The 19,740-nt window shown below is 36.6% G+C and overlaps 2 protein-coding genes across 6 annotated transcripts in view; both read right to left on the bottom strand.

Moving 5' to 3' along the window:
• Positions 1–13,585, bottom strand: part of LOC117417047 (arf-GAP domain and FG repeat-containing protein 1-like) — a 30,832-nt gene extending 17,247 nt beyond the window's left edge. For 2 of the 5 annotated variants that reach the window (XM_034028730.3, XM_034028729.3), the window contains exons 1-2: positions 13,178–13,583; positions 3,760–3,853 (exon numbers count right to left, since the gene is read on the bottom strand). In XM_034028730.3, coding sequence (XP_033884621.3) covers positions 3,760–3,853; positions 13,178–13,344 — 261 coding nt within the window. In that variant the 5' untranslated portion in view covers positions 13,345–13,583. Of the gene's footprint in view, positions 1–3,759; positions 3,854–12,558; positions 12,600–13,177 lie in introns of all 5 variants that reach the window. The other 3 variants (XM_034028732.3, XM_034028728.3, XM_034028731.3) reach the window with 3 other exon arrangements.
• Positions 13,586–16,150: 2,565 nt separating this feature from the next.
• LOC117417048 (large ribosomal subunit protein mL44-like) lies at positions 16,151–19,339 on the bottom strand. The gene is made up of 4 exons (XM_059034483.1): positions 19,076–19,339; positions 17,891–18,359; positions 17,488–17,666; positions 16,151–16,528 (listed from the first exon to the last, which is right to left on the bottom strand). Exons 1-4 carry the CDS (start codon positions 19,249–19,251, stop codon positions 16,357–16,359), a joined length of 996 nt encoding a protein of 331 aa, XP_058890466.1. The 5' UTR covers positions 19,252–19,339; the 3' UTR covers positions 16,151–16,356.
• Between the last annotated feature and the right edge of the window lie 401 nt (positions 19,340–19,740).

Consider the following 19,740-nt stretch of genomic DNA (forward strand, 5'->3'; position numbering starts at 1 on the left):
TTCCCTTTATTGTACCTTCAGGTTATATTGTGCCCTTATGAAAATATCAAAAGCAGCCATCACTGAGATAAAATGTAGGCTATGTTTATTATTTCAACTTCCAATACAAAAACTGTCAATAGATCTATAATTTATATTTAATAATTAATTTAATAATAAACAAAATAAAAAAATCAGCAGAATATCAGTGTGTGCCCTTTCCAGACAAGATGACTCATGCAGCCTCTCTCCCCAGGAGGCCTTTTCCTCACTACAGAAAGATTCCTCCAAAACCTGCAAAGTAATCAATACACAGATCTACCACATATACTGCATCCACAGTTCATCTCACTTTAAGAAAAGGGATTACTTTGGAGCCACTGGACTAACTATAGAATTGTGCTCAGTAAAGTGAACAATTATTGCAATCATCTCAAACTTGTTTACACTCTACCTTTGCTAATGATATTGTGGCAAAAGCTTTATACCTGGAAAAGAGTAAACTATTTAACCCACTTGTAATGTATTTTACACCAAAATACTCCCAGCGCATATTGCCGATTTACATCATTTAAAAAAAAAAAAAATAGAGTTTGAAACAAGAAGATTAGATGCGTTTCATTTACAGAGCGTGCCCTTGTCCAGGATTAAACAACTACTCCATTTGTTTCGACATTCAAAGATTCAACGAAGGTTCCGGTGAGGCTGAGTTTTGAAGCCAGTGGCATTCAAAAGCTTACATACAACTCATTCAGCAGCAGGAAGCTTTGAACCATTCCACATGTGGCAGATGCCCAACAGAGAGTCTTTGTAGGAGATGAGCTACAAAGCGTTGGGCAAATCTGAAAACTCTACCAATGAAACACACTGTACACAGTAAAGCCTGTTAAAGAGACAGGAACTGGTTAGTGTTGAACCCAGTGTTGTGGTCAATTAATATGCAAAAGTGTTATGTATCAAGTAGCTTGCTAATTCCACAAGACCGAGTGATGAATCAGGGACTACAAAAACAGTCCAGTCAGTGGAGTCTTTAAGCTAAATATTGTGACTAAATTAAGTAAAATAATTTAAAAGACAGTGTATTCTCCATTCTCCTAGTTCATAGCACACAATATCCATAACCATGAAAACACACAAAGTATTTCAAGCAGAAGCCAAAAAAAAAATTCTTCCTTTGACAGGATTCCAATAACAAGTGGAGGTGAAGCACAAAAAAGCTAGACAAACTTCATATCCTGAACAGCAGCATATGCGTGTTTTCATAGATTAGGGTCTACTTCAAATCGCGGAGAATTTACATATTTGTCCTGGGTAGGTTATGGAATAAAATTAGGATTTCGCAGACCTGTTTAAACATTAAATAAACCTAATGTAGAGCACTATAAAAGCCTAAAAATAGTGGTGCTTCCTTACTAAAACATTTGTTAAAGGAAAGCATGCAACATCCCCCAGCAGTTACTGCTAACATTCTCTGTCTGTGGTGTGAAGACTTGCCGATACATTGCGACTGCATGTTCTGCATTCACTGAATTGGTTGGAAGTGTAAGGCAAAGCTTTGCCAAGTCACATAGATGTGGAAATCGATTTGAAACAGTCCCAAAACTTGGTTACCCTCAAGGGCATCTGGCATTCTTTAATAAAGGCCATATATGCAGCATGTTCATTGTCATGTTGTTTGTCCCATCAAGGAATTTATTTTATTAGTTCTGAGTCAAAAGAAAGAAAACGTGACAATTCGGGTCTAAAATTCTAACTGCGGTTAAAAAGTAGTAAGCAGCAGTTGTTTGAAGCGAGGTGGTTGTGCTAGGTCATACCTGCAGTACTGATTTAACTTGGCTACAACAGACAGGAATACTTTTTGTCTGCGCTAACTTTCAAGTTTGTTTACTGAAAGCGGTTTGTTTTACGTTCTGTTTAGCAGCCTCTGTAGTAGCCTCTCGTTTAATGTGCAATTCTGATGCTAAATAGCGACTGATCGTATTTTCTCCAAAGTCACATTACAAGATGTTCAAAACTATTTACCTCCATCTGCATGTAAAGTTTCTTTGGCAAATTTCTTGACACGATCCTCAGCCAAAATATACTTTTTTTTGCTTTGTCGTCCATTTTTGGTATTTTACCTCCAATGCTGAAAACTAAATTTTAGCAACCTAAATTAAAATAGCAATGCAACACTGGCTTTGTCCCACCTCCTACTGTACAGCGCAGATCACAGAAAAGCCAGTAGAGATGGGCTGATTTAAACATTGTCATGTGAACATTAACCAAGAAAGTTAACCGCTTTGGAGTATTCTTTTTTTTTTTAAATGGTTATTTGTCTAAGGACATTTTTTTATTATGATTTGGCTAAGTGCAATGCACACAGGACAGCAAAGGGATTAAAAAAAAAAAACCTACAAAATTAAGATATGTAGTTTGCATCGCTTGTGGTGTGCAGTAGTTCATTTAAAATAGGTTTCTTTTTTTCTCTCCTTACTAGTCCATTATGCATTGGCCCCTAAAGAGTTGAATTTCACGGTGACCCCTCATTTTTCTGATTTTTGGGAAATCGGTAGATCTCTACTCATAGCATCTCCCAACAGTCCTGCTTTCTCCAAGCGTTGAAATAAGCATCAACATGTGCTCAAACATCTGCTGTACTTTGTCAGCTCTCTGGAATTTCAGAATTCTTGTTGGGTGTATAAAAGGGCAAACACTGTTACTGAAATCTACCAGGGAAACTTGACAGATGTATTTGTACCTCCTGAAAACAAAATGGAAAGGCAAGACACCATGGTAGCTTTGAGGCGCTCAGGTTTCTGCTTACAGAGAGAGTGTTTATTCAGGAAAGACATCTTGATCATCACACCTCTGGTGTATAGTATTGACAAATTATTCCAGCAGAAAACCATGAATGTAATATAAACCATACCCTGACCCGCACAGCCATACTAGGACTATCACTTTTTTAGACTTATCCTTAAAAGAAACTGTAAAAAAAAAAAAAAAAAAAAAAAGTATTGCAATAAAGTCTGTAAACATGTAATAAATGACTGACAAAATAATTAATTTATCATTTTCTCAGCTGCTGAGCTGATATCAAATTCACTCTAGACAGAACGCAAGATAAATACTCTCTAAGTATTGTTTGTCACAAACACAGGATGCTAAAATTTTAAAAAATACAGTGGGTTTGTTTTGTGTCTTGTTAATAGGCTCTATGCCCTTCGTATTCATTTTTTTTTCTGGAGTGTTTATATTTTAATAAAAGCATGGCACATGTTTACTTTACGGTACAGTAATATTTATAATCCAAGTACATTTCCCTGAGACACACCAGCCAATAACCTTCTCTGTTACTCAGGGTTTTTTATTTATTTTATTTTTTTTGAAGATTTGCTAAAAAGGATATAAAAGGCAGTTGTCACTAGAAACTTCCTTAAACCTTCTGCCTTTTGTGGCTTGTGTTTGTTTAAACATTCCACTATCCTCACAGGGCCAAAAAAAGAAACAAAACATCACTGCTGTCAAACTGTTGTGTGACTTATATCTTCAGAGGTTAATGTGCTTTAAACAATAGCCTTGAATGTTCATACAAATGCATACAAACCAGTATTCTAATGCTACTTATGAATGAAGAGGGCATAAAATGATCAGTTTAGTAAAATACCACATTCCTAAATCTGTATGCGCCATACAGATAACCAGGAATAAAATGCAGCAGAACTTGTTTTACAGTCTACAGGTTAACAGTTGCAACAATTTTCCTGTTTTACCCAGCCCTTGGCTGAAATGACTTACCTCATTGCCATGTTTCTGCAAAAACTCTATTTCCTGCTGTGTGAAGGTAGTCATGGAGATAGACTTCACTCTGTGGGGTGGATTTAGGCCTCGTCTGTAAAAACAAACAAAGTGATTCAATATCTTTTTTCTACATAAATGTAAACATGATGTAAAAACAGACATAAAAACAGAGACAAGCACAAATTAATTGTACAACAGACTTCTGGAGTAGTTCCACCCAAAAGGTTATTTGTTAAAAGTAGTGAGCAAACCTTTTTGATCTTTGATAACAGAATGACTAGAAAAATCATATTATTGAATGAAAAACAAAATTAACAAAATAGGCTTCCTACCTTGTGACTATATGTCTGCATGTCTATCAGTACATCTACACCATTTTCAAAATAATATCCAAAATGATAAACTAACAGTCCATTAACTGTTGGCATTTCAAAGCACTTTCATTCAACAAGTGCTCCCTCGCTGTAAGGCTCTCAGTTATAACGCGCGCCTCGGATATAACGCTCCTAGAGCATGTCCTCCCAATTTCCTATACTAGTGATTCATGCAGTATTTCTACAGTAAATACAGTACCGGTGTTGTTCAAACTGTAAACAATTTCTCAGTCTAACTTCAGTTTCAGGCCTATTACGTGGTTATCTTTCCTAATGTAATTACTTTTTTTGCTGCGAGAGGAGCTGTGGTTTTCCCCGGGAGACGAGACGCTTCAGCCCCACTCCGGCAGCCAAACCTGGGGCGAGCCCATTCCCTCTTCCCCTCTCCTGACCCACCTTGTCGCACTCTGTTTGCTTGTCTATTGCTTCAAACTGAACTCCCTACCACCATTTAGCCAGGCTATTTATAGTTTAAAAACTGCAAATTCAAATGATCCATGAGTGGGAATGTTACCTTTTTTTTTTTTGGAAAAAATATAGCATTGATTACATGGTGCTTTATGCATTATTAATTCATGGAAAGTTACATTTTTGCTTCACTATATGTGCATTATAGAGAGGGAGTTATTTTATTTTGTATTTTAGTCAGATGTGTGTTATGTGTCCCGCGGCGCCACCCACCCCCTCCCCCGTTTATAACGCTCTTCAGTTACAACGCTCCCCCGAGACCTGTGTTATAGCGAGGGAGCACTGTATTCAGATAAATAAATAAATAAATAAATAAATAAATAAATAAAGTGACAGAATTTACAAAATTGTAAAAGCTCACGACAAGAATATTTGTACAAACCTGTCCCAGCTTAAATGAAGCAAACAAACCAAAAACTCTAAAGATAAGTTTCAGTTCACATGTGTACAACAGGATATTACACATTTTAGTGGTGCAGACACTCAAGTTTGTGGTTTCGGCAAACATTGACAAGAAGTAAAAACTGCAAAGGACTTTCAAGCATTTTGCAAGCGAAAAAATTGCAGCTAGTGAATTCACAGTGGCAAGGCAAAAGAAAGTAATTCAGCATGCCTGAAACGGAGACAGCCTCAACAAAGAGAAGAACTGCATCATGGTATTACCTCATTCATATTTTTGAACAGGTTTTCTGTGCCAGTGAAAAATGCATCCCCCATTCCTCATCACATTCCAGCATTATCCTGAAAAACAGGCCTCACTGAACTCTCCCTTCTAGACTTATTCTCAAATACTCCCTACAGTAGGCAGCTACTGGACAGGCATGCCTAGAGGGAAAGAATTGATGCTGAATGGGAAAATGGCCTCACAAAACCACAAGCTGGTACAGAAAATGAATGACCAAATGTTACTGTGAAAACATCAAAAGATGTTCAGTAACAGCTACCAGTTTGTTTTCATTACTGTATCTGTTTGGACTAAACTCTTTAGTAGTGTATGCATGCACTGTTGTAAATTGAGTGTGATTTGAGTGCATTTGTCCCTCCATTACTTTAGAGTGCTGTATTCTAATTCCAGAGCAATTACTGAAATTCCATGGGTCTAAAATGCAGCACTATTAGCAATTTACTTTAAACAGCTCACTTACATTAAAAAATGCCACTTTGCCTGCTCCCTGGAATGGTCAGATCTTAGAGAACATCAGTATACACTTGGTACAATCGATGCCTTCCAACATACTGTGCAGTACCTAACCAGTCCTCTTTACATAAATACCTTCCCTCTTCACTTAGTACCCTTTAGAATTAGTCACAATCATTAATGTATCGTTTAATGGGGAAGAGAGAAAGAAAGAAAAAAAAAAAGGGGGTTCCTGTGGCAGCTGTATGCCAGCAGAATGAACCGAAAGACTAGAACACACTGCTAAATAATTAACTACCACTGCCATTTAGGCTATACTCTACTTACAGCATGTTCTGTACTTCTTGTTATATGTATACTGTACTTAGTGCAGTACTGGCAGGGGTGTGCAATTTTTGAAAAAAAAAAATTGTTGTCCAAGGGACAAAATGCTAGAAAAATCTACTTGCCCCCTACCCGTCACACAAAACACACACACAAAAGTTGAATACAACTTGTAGGATTTTGGTTATTTAACAGTGAACACAATCAATCAATTAGTGATTAACAGGGGCAGATCTAGCCTTGAAGCTTGACTGGTTCATGAAATTCTTCAAGATACACAAAAGGTTCCCTGTGACCCCACCTTACCTCAACAAATGTATAACATACTTTAAGGAAATGTTCCTTTCAGTGCAGTTTGGAACACATTTGCTAGTACATTTAAGTACCATATAAAGAGTACAACTATAACAAGCAATACTTGAGAGTTATTGAAATATAAAAATAGCTTCTTCTGTTTTTGTTTTTTTCCCTCACTTTCTCTATAAGCTGAATCCAACTCCTGATGTACAGGTGTTTTAGTTTGTTGCATCACACATACAAAATCATTAGCAACTATTATTGGCAATGATTTTGTATCCAGTTCAAGACTCTACTCTGATGCCTTGACCAGACTGCACCCAGCTACCTACAGACCCTCATCTCCCTACACCACCACCCGATCTCTCTGCCTGCACTAGAAGACTGGCTGTACCTCCGCTACACTCCCCTGCCTCCAGAGCCCGCTCCTTCTCCACCCTCACCCCGTAGTGGTGGAACGACCTTCCTACGGAAGTCAGGACTGCCCAGTCACTGACCACCTTCCGGCGCAAGACACACCTCTTCAGACAACACCTGTAAAACTCAACTCTTCCCTTCTGGACAATATAGCACTCTGCCTTTAATAAACTTTAACTTGCACTTATTTGCTCCCTATTTTACTGTATTTCACCTACACTAGTATCTAACCCTGACGTAACTATCAACACTGTTATCTGCTCTTGAACTGCTCCGATATCACATCGTACTGTGTTTTGTATTTGCTCTTATTAGGACTTAAGTCATTGTATTTTATATTTTGCTCTTAATTGTACTGTAATTCTTGATATGTATTTTTTGTATACAACTGTAAGTCGTCTTGCTGCTTTGTGGAATTTTGATTTTTCTTGAGGTTTTCAGTTTTGTAACTGCTGAACCCAAGACTTTTAAATGGACTGGTAGGGCAACATTCTTTCTAGACACTACTCTCACTGAAAAATAAATACATAAATGAATGAATACATACACATTGCTATGATTTACAGTCTATTTTACATTATATTTTTACATTATATTTTTACATATATATATATATTTTTACATATATATATATATATAGATATATTTTTACATATATATATTTTTACATATATATATATAGATATATATCTATATATATATCTATATCTATATATATCTATATATATCTATATCTATCTATCTATCTATCTATCTATCTATCTATCTATCTATCTATCTATCTATCTATATATATAAATAATCACAGAACCTCATCTATTTCTATCATAACATATTTCTCAATCTTCATGTTTCAATAGTTTCACTGCATTTTATTTATTTATTTTTTTCATTCCTTGCCATTACCATTTCTTCACAGTAAACAGCGGCCGTAGACACGTTTTCATAAACTAATAACACAAGCTTTACTTGTGCCTTTTTGTATATGAACAAGCAAACGAAAACTGAAATTTAAACTGCCTGGAAAGTAGGTAGCACAATGGTCTTATTCGGTAGCGACTTTAAAAATTAAGGCAATAGGGTTTTGTTTTGTTTTTTCTTAAATCTATTAAATATACTGATTTACCTTCTTTTGTTTCAAAGCATGTTGTGTTTGGATTATATGGCAATATTATATATAAAGAAGCTGAATTCATAAAGTATTTATTGAAACCACCTTGTGCTCAACTAAGTAATGAAACCAATGCAATTCCTTATCGAAATGTATTTTGTTTTATCCTTAAGTTCTACAAAAATACAACCATCTGTCATCTAAGCATTTTATATGCCATCAGTACGGTTAACCAGGTTATGTTTCATTGGTTCAAATTAAGTGGTACAAAATTATCCTTCGGGTGTTGACTGAGATTTTGGTAACTAACAAATCATACACACCTATAAAGACAATGATTTACAATAAATAAATAAAAGTAACGTGTGCCACAATATCGTTGAATCCTGCACTGTACCGCTACAATTAAAGGATTATCGATTATCGTGCAAATTCTAATGACGATCAATCTTTATCGAGTTAAAATGCTTAAAAGAAATAAAAAAAACGTCCTTCAAAATAACAGTTTAAAGGAACAATACGCTGCAGTGTGGAGTAGTGGTTAGGGCTCTGGACTCTGGACCGGAGGGTCGTGGGTTCAATCCCAGGTGGGGGACACTGCTGCTGTACCCTTGAGCAAGGTACTTTACCTAAATTGTTCCATTAAAAACCCAACTGTATAAATGGGTAATTGTATGTAAAAATAATGTGATATCTTGTAACAATTGTAAGTTGCCCTGGATAAGGGCGTCTGCTAAGAAATAAATAATAATAATTTGATAAATACATTGACATTTAAATATAGCACTCTCCAAATTTCATATTCCTGCCATCACTAGCTTTTGCCTTGTTTTGTGTAAAATCTGACAAATTTCCAGTGTAAACATAACGGTAAATAAGGAGAAAATGTCCAAAGGAGAAAAAAAAAAAAAAAGGTTTGAAAACTACATTAACATTATGGCCTATTCACATGGAAATAATTTGATGCCTCTTTTTTAATTTGCTGTTGGTTTACAATTTATGAATTACGTGGCCCAGCTTCTGCTAGCGAAAGCAGCAATCCCTTCCAGTGTGACGTGGTTGCAAAGATACATTTCACTTTTTGCTGTCATATTTTAATCAAAACTTTACATGACTTTGCATTGCCACTTAGATTTGCATTATCTCTTCAGTGAATACAACTATATTGTCATTTTTCCAAACAGTACATTAGAGGTAGCCTACCCTTTCCTGCAACAGAACTTTCGACAGCGACAACTCTGGTTGATAATTTTATTTTGCGTCTCCATACTTGAATATGTATAATATCTTTCATACATGTATGTGGACTTATTATTTATTGACTTGCTGCCCATACCGCAACCAAGATATGTAGAATATCTCTTTATTACATGTATAGGCCTAATCAATCTACATACCACGTCACAACCAAAAATGCGTCACATACTGGAGTGCTCAGAGAAGCGTTTCACCCACGTGAATGCTTACACTTACACAGTACATTACTAAGGCCCTACCTATTTCACGGCCGTGAAAAACGTGACACAAATCATGAAATTCATTCTTCGCAGTCTATTTTGTGTACTTTTACCCTGCACTTAAATCCAATTAATTATGTCTATCTGTCCAGGTTCCTGAGGTGATTATAAGCTTGTTTCAATTTCAAAAAGAAAACTGGACTGATTTATTGATTGACACTTTACAGCAGCCAATAACCATTCTGGGCATCGAGGGCGGGTTTAGTATCTTAGGAGATCTCGACTGATATTGTTAAGCGAGTGAACACTTTGAGAGTGTCCAAAATGAATTAAAAAAAAAAAAAAAAAACTACAATAATTACTGCAGCGGATCATGTACAATAATTTTGCATACATACACACACACACACAGAGTAGATGCCGCTTATTAACAACGTCTCGGTTCCCAGCAAAAAGTTGTCATTAACCGAAAGTCCCCGTTTTCAAGTGTATTATATGGAACGATATATACTGTGTTTTAAATGTTAAGTGTTATAAAATTAACATCCGTGTGGAGTGCAGGATGCGCCCTATATCCTGGAGATCTCTAGTTTTGAGTCCAGGCTAAAAATAATGTGATATCTTGTAACAATTGTAAGTCGTCCTGGATAAGGGCGTCTGCTAAGAAATAAATAATAATAATAAATACATTTATTATTATTATTATATTATTATTATTAGGTGGTACAGTATTTAAAAAATGCAATGCGTGATGCTGCAGCTGTGACAAAAAAAAAGTCTAGTTTATATAGATAACATTCCAAAGTACTGTAATATGTTTGGAATAAATATTTTAGTAACACTCCTGTAGTATGTTAAACTTTAGGCTTGTTGCGAATGGTTTTTTTTTTTTCTCCTGACGCCACTAAGGCGTATTTACTCCTCACATTCAATTGTTGTGCACAAGCTTTTACTTAACTGCAATGATGTTAAAATAATCACGTCAGGGGGAGAGGAATGGATCGAAAAATGTATGTGGAAGGTACAATCATCAATATTTATTCGAACGATTATATTTTGTGCGCCCAATTAATCGATTGCTATTTTGAGGCTTAACCGACAGCCCTAATGCAAGGCTATATTTCTGTTGTGCAATTAGCTGGATGAACTAAATTAATAAGTGAAGCTTTAGACCATCACATGACAGCTAACTAACATTTCAAAACGCTTACTGACTGAGCTTTGGAAAGTTTACACCACACAGGTAACTGGGTAGATTAACTTGTTCCAAATTTGACATGTTTCACAAGAATTAGATGGATTGAAAGATTTTAGTTTGAGTAAGACTGAATTATTATAAACAATTATTCTTAAATACTGTTGGTTCGTATAGTAGCTTGCTCTTCAATAGTTTATACAGTATTCCACTTGGCAGATCAAGTGATGCGACATAATGTACAAAGGTTTTCAATGGATGAAAACGGCTACGTCATGCCACATCTGACAATAGTTCTTGAATGCACAAAGCTTTGTAGCAAATGAAACCTGACACAATGTGCTTTACTTGGGAGGTCTAGACTGATAAATGGATTATCCACCAAAGACACTAAACTCTCCATGGCTGCTGGCACAGTCTGCAACCCCATTAACACCCAGATAAGACGGTCAGCATATTATCAATGGGGAGACCAATGCAGTTGCAATCCAATGCAGAAACTGACACTGGATGCAGCAGTACATGCCAAGAAGCAAAAAAATAATAAAAAAAAAGCCTTTCAAACAATGCAATCAAATTACAACATAATAGTATGACTTCTCCTACAGGAAGGTGGGCGACTATACCAGCTTACCCTAAAAGTTAAACTGTCCATTTACCATTTCACTGATAAAGCACTAACTTGGGCCTTTCTTTTGTTAGCCAGAAACAGCATTTAATTGCAGAAATAACTTTGCATTCGTTATTTGTGAAAACAAACAAGCCTATAACAAGCCTGTACTTTGCAGTTGCTAATTCTGATTAGTGGATCATTTTTACTGTACAGTAAATGTTTTCACCATTACAAAATGTAAGAAACGGATAGGGTCAATCGCAGTTGTTTTTCAATGCCGATACACGTTTAGACTTAAAATGAGTACGGATTTAGAAGAATATCATTCTACAAGATCTGATTCTCAAGGAGTAAACAGTCAATCATTCTGTTTTAAAGTAAAAGATCACAGCCATGTGCAGAGACAGTAAACACCCAACAGCAGCTCATATCTGTCATCTCAACAGGCACCTGGTTAGTCTCATCCAAACACTGCAGTAACTTGGAGCATAAACACTTCTGAAATGCTGGCCCTGCCAAGGCAAGACTATCCTTTTCAGATCTAGACGCTGCAACGTGGCGCAGTTAGACATGGTCTACAACTCCTCCTTGTAAAAGTCTTGGTTTCAAATGTTTTGATTAGTCCTAATCTTGGATACTTTGATGCTTGAATGACCTTTAAGAACTTTTCTAGATATGTAAAACTCTAAAGTGTGACATAGATGCATACACACCTACAGTATGTGCATTTCCTCCACTTACTGTAGTTACCCCAGCTGGGAATAAACCATTTTATAAGACAACACAACAGAACAACATTAATATTAAAAAATGCATTCATTTAAAATCCCAAATCAGAACTCTGATTATAAGGTTAGGTAAGGCAATACAGAAACACAATGGTATATATCTGTGCTTCGTGTCTTCCTAGGCCCTCCTGGGAATCCACGTTTTTACATCAATGTATTAAACAAACACAACACACACAGACACACACACACCCTAGTCTAAAAAACAAATGTCACTGTTTTCTTTTAAATGTTCATGGCATTCAGTTGTTAGAAAAACACAGGAAAGGGTTTAGTTTTATAGAGAAAACTGCAGAAATCATGACACCCAAAAAGAAAATTAAGTTTGCTGACTAGATCTGTTTTATCAGTTTTAAGCAAAAACAAATGTATTTGAAAAGATTGGAAGCATTTTGTGAGGGGTTACCCAAATACAAGATGAAAATCAGAAGTGTACAGAAATTAAATTACAATTTTTAATAACTTGTACTAGTTACTTTTTTAGTTTAATAAATGGTCAACTTTTCCCCACTGTTAGCTGTGGTTTAATTCTAAAGTAACTGTTGCTTGTTACTGTAGCTGATGCAGCTCTTTAAATGTTCCAGAAACATGGGAATTCATAGATCATTTAATACCTTTAAGAGTAACAGCTCTTGGGTTTCCAGCTCACCAGAATCTTTGGAACAAACACACATTTCAGTTAATACTCCAGTAATTGTAGACGTACACTGTACAAATATGGGTGTGTGTCTTGGAACTTGTGCATGCCAGTTTTTGATATTCGGGGGTATAGCTAAAATCTATAAAAGCATATGGTTTGTCTTAATGTTCTGAGATGGAGCATTGAATTGTGAAGTAGTGGTTAGGGCTCTGGACCGGGGGGTTGTGGGTTCAATCCCAGGTGGGGGACATTGCTGTTGTACCCTTAAGCAAGGTATTTTACCTAGATTCAGTATAAACAACTGGATAAATGAGTAACTGTATGTAAACATAACGTGATGTAATTGTAACAATTGTATGTCGTCCTTATTAAAAATAAATAATAATAATAATAATAATAATAATAATAATAATAATAATAATAATTGGAAATCGCTGCGTAATCCTGCAGGTAAAACCATACAGTATTTGTCTCCTAAGTGGAATACCAAAAGAAACTCTTTAAAATTGTGTCTGGTTCACCCCTATGGACCTTGTCTTTAACAAATAACGGGTCCATGCTCCTTGTCAACTTTTATATATACATATACTCACAGGATGCCCGAGCAAGAGGTGCAGACGAACGAGCCCACGGTCATATTGGCGTAGGTCGGGCCGCGCTGGTCGCAGTCAAAGCACTTTCTATTGGGAGGCAGGCTCGTCATCTCCCGGAGCATCTTTAGGTGCTTCTCCTCCTGCTTTCGTTTTGCACTCGCCGCCATAGCCGGGGTTGGGAATGGGATTTTCTGGGAGGGAGACTCAAAAACCAGAAATGACGGGGATTTTTAGTTGCCAAAAACTTGACGCGGTAGCACAGAGACACACGGGAGACAGAGCAGAGCGACTGAATGAAAGAGCCAAACCGGAATTCGAGGTCGGAATTCTCAACAGCCCCAATTTCCACGAACAAGGAGACAGTGTGTGGTGGCAAGAGGAGCCTCGCATACTGCATACAGACATCGTCCATATGCTCACTAGCGCCACCCAGTAGTTCGGCAGTCATTCTTATTACATGCCCATATATTTGATATGCACTATACTATTGGTATGTGGAATTTCTAGTATAATCGACGAAGAATTAATACATATTTAGGTCCTCTAAAATAAATTAATGTGACTAAAGAGTTTTTACTGGGGCACTTTTCAAAGCCATTTGCTCAAACCTCAAACTGCACTGCCCTAAATTCTCTAAACACAGATTCACCTTCTATGCTATGAGAATCTCAGGCACACGTCAGTTATGGATATGGTATCCTAAGTGAATATTGAATTTATTTCTTACTTTAACAACAAGTGTCTTAAAGTTAACTTTCATCCAGCTTTCACTGGCATTGGTCAAAACAACCCGTTGTATTTGACATTTCAAGCAGTTTTCACGGAGTTGATCAAAATAGTTGTTTACACACTGATGCTAGAAAATCTCCCTTAAAATTTCGCTTGACAAATCATGCTTCAAGGGCTTTACTGTTGTAGACAGTTTTTGAGTTGGCAAAAGCAAAATTGGGATTTCCTGAAAAGTTGTTTAGGGACAACTGATTCACATCAGAAAATGTAATCTAAATGTAATCATTTAAAAAAAATTCAAGGAACACCTAATCTATATTTGTACAGTGTATACCACGTATGACTTAAAACAAGGGTTTAACTTGTGATTAATGTATTGTTATTAACTACAGTAAACTTTTCTAACAACTACTGTACCTTGCACAGTACCATTGACAGTTGTATTAGACAGCAACAAGCCTTTTTCTATAACAACCTTGGAGTTATAAGAATAGACCTCAGCGCTGAAAGTGTTATGCAATGCAAATCGGTAAGGAGGATGTTTTGAAATCGTAGAAGTACAGGACAAGGTTTAAGCCTGCGTCATTATTGATTGGCCAATTACGTCAGGAGATAGGGCAGAAATGTCATTAACGACTACTATTAAATTATTATTAAATTGAGGAAGTGGGAGAAGTGCCCATATTTCTCAATAATGTTCATTACTAATGGTCAAGAACATCCAGCTGAAATATATAGCAACTGATAGTGACCTACACGAGTTGGGAATTGTAACAAATAGTTACTGGTATCCTAACAGTATTTACTGGTATATAGCAGGCAAATGAAAAAGGTGCACAGGTTTACATCATAACATTAATTTAGGTGTGTAGCAACAAAGCTGTTTTTCTTAAACCAACAGTACCAGCTTTTCAACCAGCAGGCTAATAAGTATCTTGCACCATCAAAACCAGTTGAACACTACCAGGTCTGACCAGGACAGACTTGTGCTGGTTACTGATGGAATTTCCAACAGGCCGTAGCAACTGCAAAATTCCACAAAAGAAACGAAATGTGATGGCTGATTCATGTTACGATATTACATTTTGAAATGCCCATATCTCAAAGCTGTCATTTATGTTAGTTGCAATGTTTTTGCTCTCAGCCAGCAAGCATACAGAACCAATACCTATAGGCATAACATACAGTCTGACACCACCTGCTGCCAACAATCCAGATTTGCAATCAAGTCAATGTTCATTGCAGAAAAGTTCCATTAATAACAATTCTTATGAACCACCATATGATGTCCAACTAAAATGTTTAAACTTGTATCAAATTCATAATTGATATGAAAAGTTGATACTGTTTATGAGATTAACTGTTATGTACACATACATTATTTTACCAGCTGTGATAATGCAATCCTGTTCACGATATACTTGGGTTAGGTTTGGGGTGATATAAATACTGTCAAGTATGGAAACTCTATTTTAAATGTTTAATATGCATATGAATTCAGTTGTAATTACTAACTTTAAGGTCTTCTTGTCCATAAAAATCTTGGCAGGAGACTGTCTAGCACAATTTTTTTTTTTTAAATTGAATCAGGAAATTAAGAGGAGTCGTCATGTTTTCAGGAGCGTGCAGCCTGGATACACATCCTATCAGCATAATTAGAAGTATTTTTTTTCAAACAACATCCTTATAGACCACAGCTACCTTTGTACTGTACTGTTCCTTTTACTGTTAAAGGCATTTCAACAATGAGAACTGCATCATACCATATGATTCATTCATTGCTGGAAATTGTTGTCAGCGCACTGCAGATCGTTGCAGGAGCATTTAGTTGTCTCTGTGGCACTTCAAAGAGAAGAACCTCTGACTTTATATTAAATAGTTACATTGTTGGTAAAATTTGTCTTAATTACAGTGCATCTCATAACAGTGTTTTTAAGCTTTAAAAGGACAGGTGCTTTTAAGGACTTTCTTTAAGGCACAACCTCTATTTAATTATTTAAAAAGCTATACCAAATCTTAGGTGTGCAAGACAGTTTTATCTGTACATTATTTTATTGCTATACTGGTACTGAACAGTGTTTATTTTATAGTATGCTATTCTGGTGTATTTGCTACATGAGTAAATATAACAAAGAGACTATCAGTTTTTGAAATGCATGTATTTGTAAATTGTATCTGTATATGCCATACATTACATTGTAGAAACAAACTATTGTCAATCATAAATAAATAATGTTCCCAATATTGATTTGAGAGTTATTTTTATTTTTCACTTACAAAAACAGTTCTTACAACATTAATAGCAGGGCTGCCGTATAAGTATATGGAATTTACACTTTAAAAGACGTTGAATCTTTTTTCTTTTACAGGCAAATATAGAAGAAGCTTCTTCCTCCAAATTCTGTGGAGTTTTTGCTTGAGATCTGCTGGCAGTGCAGTCTGTGAAATATTTAGTTGCTGCTGATAGCTTGGGCTGCAGCAGTGTCTTCCCTTGGTCTGGTATAATCCCACGGCCTTCTGTTCTCTGTGTAGCCATAGATTCTGCGCAGGGCCACTCGTGCAGCTTCTTCTTCTGCTGCTAGTATCGTTTCACCAGGTCCTTCTGCCATCAGCTTCTTATCACTAACAAAGCAGAACAAAAACAGACAACTTAAAAATCACAACCATTAACAAAAAAGTACTACTGTACCCAACATTTTGATCTATATACATTGAAATAGGAATGCAACAAAACTCCCAACTCCCATTGTTCAGGTACTAAGTCTCGTCTCTGTGTCCAAAAAGTGTAATCATTATTATTATTATTTATTTCTTAGCAGACGCCCTTATCCAGGGCGACTTACAATTGTTACAAGATATCACATTATTTTTACATACAATTACATTCTTTTTTACACATTATTTTTACATAAAATTACCCATTTATATAGTGGGTTTTTACTGGAGTAATCTAGGTAAAGTACCTTGCTCAAGGGTACAGCAGCAATGTCCCCCACCTGGGATTGAACCCACGACCCTCCGGTCAAGAGTCCAGAGCCCTAACCACTACTCCACAGTGCTGCCCATTATTGCTGCCATGCTTTTTTTCTGTTCGAATATGGATATAGTTGCTTTAATAATCATGTGTGTAGGAACAATGTCAAAGTTTGCACATGAGCAGTACACTATCAGAATAACTTTTCTGAAAAGTGTGTTTACATGACATAAATTACGTTAATTTTCGGAATATTCTATGTGGTGTTTTCAAAAAACTCACTTTTGGAATCCCCCCCCCCCCCCAATATATTTTTAGAAAACTGCGTTTACATGACTCTTGATATCAGAAAACGATATGTTCATGTAAACGCACGGATTGACTGCAAATGACAGAGATCTGAAATGCGTGAATCATTAAGCGCAATACCGTAACACTGAATGCAGGTAGTGTAGTAACCAAAAAAAGTGTGCAGAATTGTACTGAGGGTGTGGTTGCTTTATTTAGTTTAATGTTCTCCTCTATCCAAGAGGAATGAAAATACACACTGCCTGAAGACTTCAGAAATAGTAATATTACAAAATCTCACATGCAACCCCATACCAACCTGTACAATCCAACAAAGTGGAGTGGTAGCACTGTACTGACTCCAGCCTGCCTTGTTATCCTTGGTTCTGGAGGAGAGAGGTTTCTTTTAGTTAGTTCCTCCACCAGCAGTCCCATAGGATTAATGACAGCCCATAGCTCAAACAGGTCTTTACCAATCAATTGAGTCATCAAGAAGTCCTGTGAACGATAAAATAAAAGTTAAGCATTTACAGTATAAAATACATACCCTTAAAAGCAACCATGTAATATATATATTACTGGTATTCATTAAAGCTATGAGTTTAGCAACTTGTTTTGTCAATTGTAGATCATACAAGATTTCTGTAAAAAAACATTGAAAAATTCTACCGATTAACCTAATAATCTAAAAGTAATGTATAAAGAAATGTCTTGATTCATACCCTGATAAACAAGCCCGCTTTCTGCGGTTCACTGCTTTCAAGCAATGCTCCTACTACTGCAAAAAAGGTCTTCTGCAGAACCTCGTTCGGTACAGGAAACTCTGCACTCAGCGTCAAGTCCTCCACCGCGAGGTTTTTAGCCACATGGCAGACAATCTCTGTCCCTGCAAGGTATTGAACAATCGCATTCACACCCTCAGGGGGCAGATTTGGGTAGGCACCCCTGCAGCAATCAGCAAGGTAGCTTTGTGAAAACTCTGCCCCTTGTTCAGAGAGCTTCTGATTGTCTTTCAGATTCAGAGCAACAGCTTCTCTGTCCACACCAAGCTCTCTGCGATTGACTTCTTCCGACTGGATGTAACAAGGGTTTACAAACGCAGTCTTGAGGAGATCCATGGAAAATGTTTCATGAAGTCTGCAACCAAAGGCTTGGACTTCTGCATGATAGTCCCAGTTTGGCTGATGAGAGCTTAAAAAAAAAAAAAAAACTATCAACAAAAGATCATTTTAGGGACTACTGCTCCCTCTAGCGAGGACAAAGGCATGCACAAAATACTGTACTGTAACACTGAAAAATCTGATCATTATTTACTCTTACAGTGAAGTATATATAATGTAAACCTTTTAGTTGCGTAGAATCAAACTACTATCATGTGGGACTGTATCTCTTCATATCCAGGTGATTTAATATGGGATTTTTTTTTTTCTTTCCTAGGATGTTCACTTACATGTGACTTCTACATCAGGTGAACTTTTAACTCGTGTTTAAATGTATTTGGTGCTTATGTGTGGGATGAAACAAGGAGTTGTGCATGTATGTGGTTAGTACTAGGCTTCTTTTTATTGTATCGTTTTCGAGGATACTGTAAAAACATCCTACTAGGAAATATGTTTTTTTTTTCTTTCTTTTAATAAATAAGGCTGGTCAAAATACATACTCGTTAATTAAACTGATAAAATCATCAACGCTTTATGGTACTGTACCTTGTTCCTTAACACAACTACTGTGCGAGTGGGTGCAAGCAAGCATGGACTTGAATCAAAATGTACCCTTTTAAACAAAACAAAACCATACAAAATAACGTACCAGTATTTTCTTCTAGCTTCTTATTTTGAGCAATGACCTACAAGTGCAGGCACAGAATGGCCTTGACTTACCCGAATGTCGGAATGTATTTATCTTACCGGGGTTTGGGAGGCGGTGGTCCTTCCAACTTCTTTTTCCTTTCCATTAACAGCATGTACGATTTCATCCATCGTTTCTTCTCTCTGGTCTGTGTTAAAAGAACGTTCCTGCAGACGTGCTGAAAGTGAACTCCAAGGGGAGATAAACCACGATTCACAAGAAACCCAGACGCCATAACGATTGCACTAATGGACTGCTCTCAATAACCTTCCCACCAAACACAAGGCGCAGAGATTGGGTTCCGAGCTCTTTCCGACTTACATCCTTTGCATTATATGTCGATGACATTGTAAAACACCCAATCAAAAAAACAAAACAAAACAACAACATTACTTCCAACTCGGTTCACATTACGGTTCATGTGCAAAATCGGTAAATATATAGATTAACCGGTAAATGTGTCGATTTACCAGCTCAGCGGTCAATCTATAAAATAAACGGTATAGGTGTAGATTTACCAGCTCAGCGGTCAATGCATAAAATAACTAAGGAGATTACATCCACGATCACTGTCTAGCAACAATTCACAATACAAAATGTTTTGCCGGCAAAATGATGTAGCACACTGTAGGATTCTCACTGAAATGCAAAACATGCGTGCACTTGGGTTAAGCTTTTATTTTTTTTTTAAATACGACTACTACTAATAATATTGCAAGAAGGG

Source organism: Acipenser ruthenus, chromosome 12, assembly GCF_902713425.1.
Source record: "Acipenser ruthenus chromosome 12, fAciRut3.2 maternal haplotype, whole genome shotgun sequence".
NCBI lineage: Eukaryota > Metazoa > Chordata > Actinopteri > Acipenseriformes > Acipenseridae > Acipenser > Acipenser ruthenus.

Excerpts from the sequence above, each read along its gene's own strand:
- LOC117417048 (XM_059034483.1), bottom strand. The coding sequence starts at position 19,251 with ATGGCGTCTGGGTTTCTTGTGAATCGTGGTTTATCTCCCCTTGGAGTT. Across the intron at positions 18,360-19,075 it reads CCACCGCCTCCCAAACCCCG|CTCTCATCAGCCAAACTGGG; the intron begins GTAAGATAAATA and ends TTTTTTTTTAAG. Across the intron at positions 17,667-17,890 it reads AAGCGGGCTTGTTTATCAGG|GACTTCTTGATGACTCAATT; the intron begins GTATGAATCAAG and ends TATCGTTCACAG.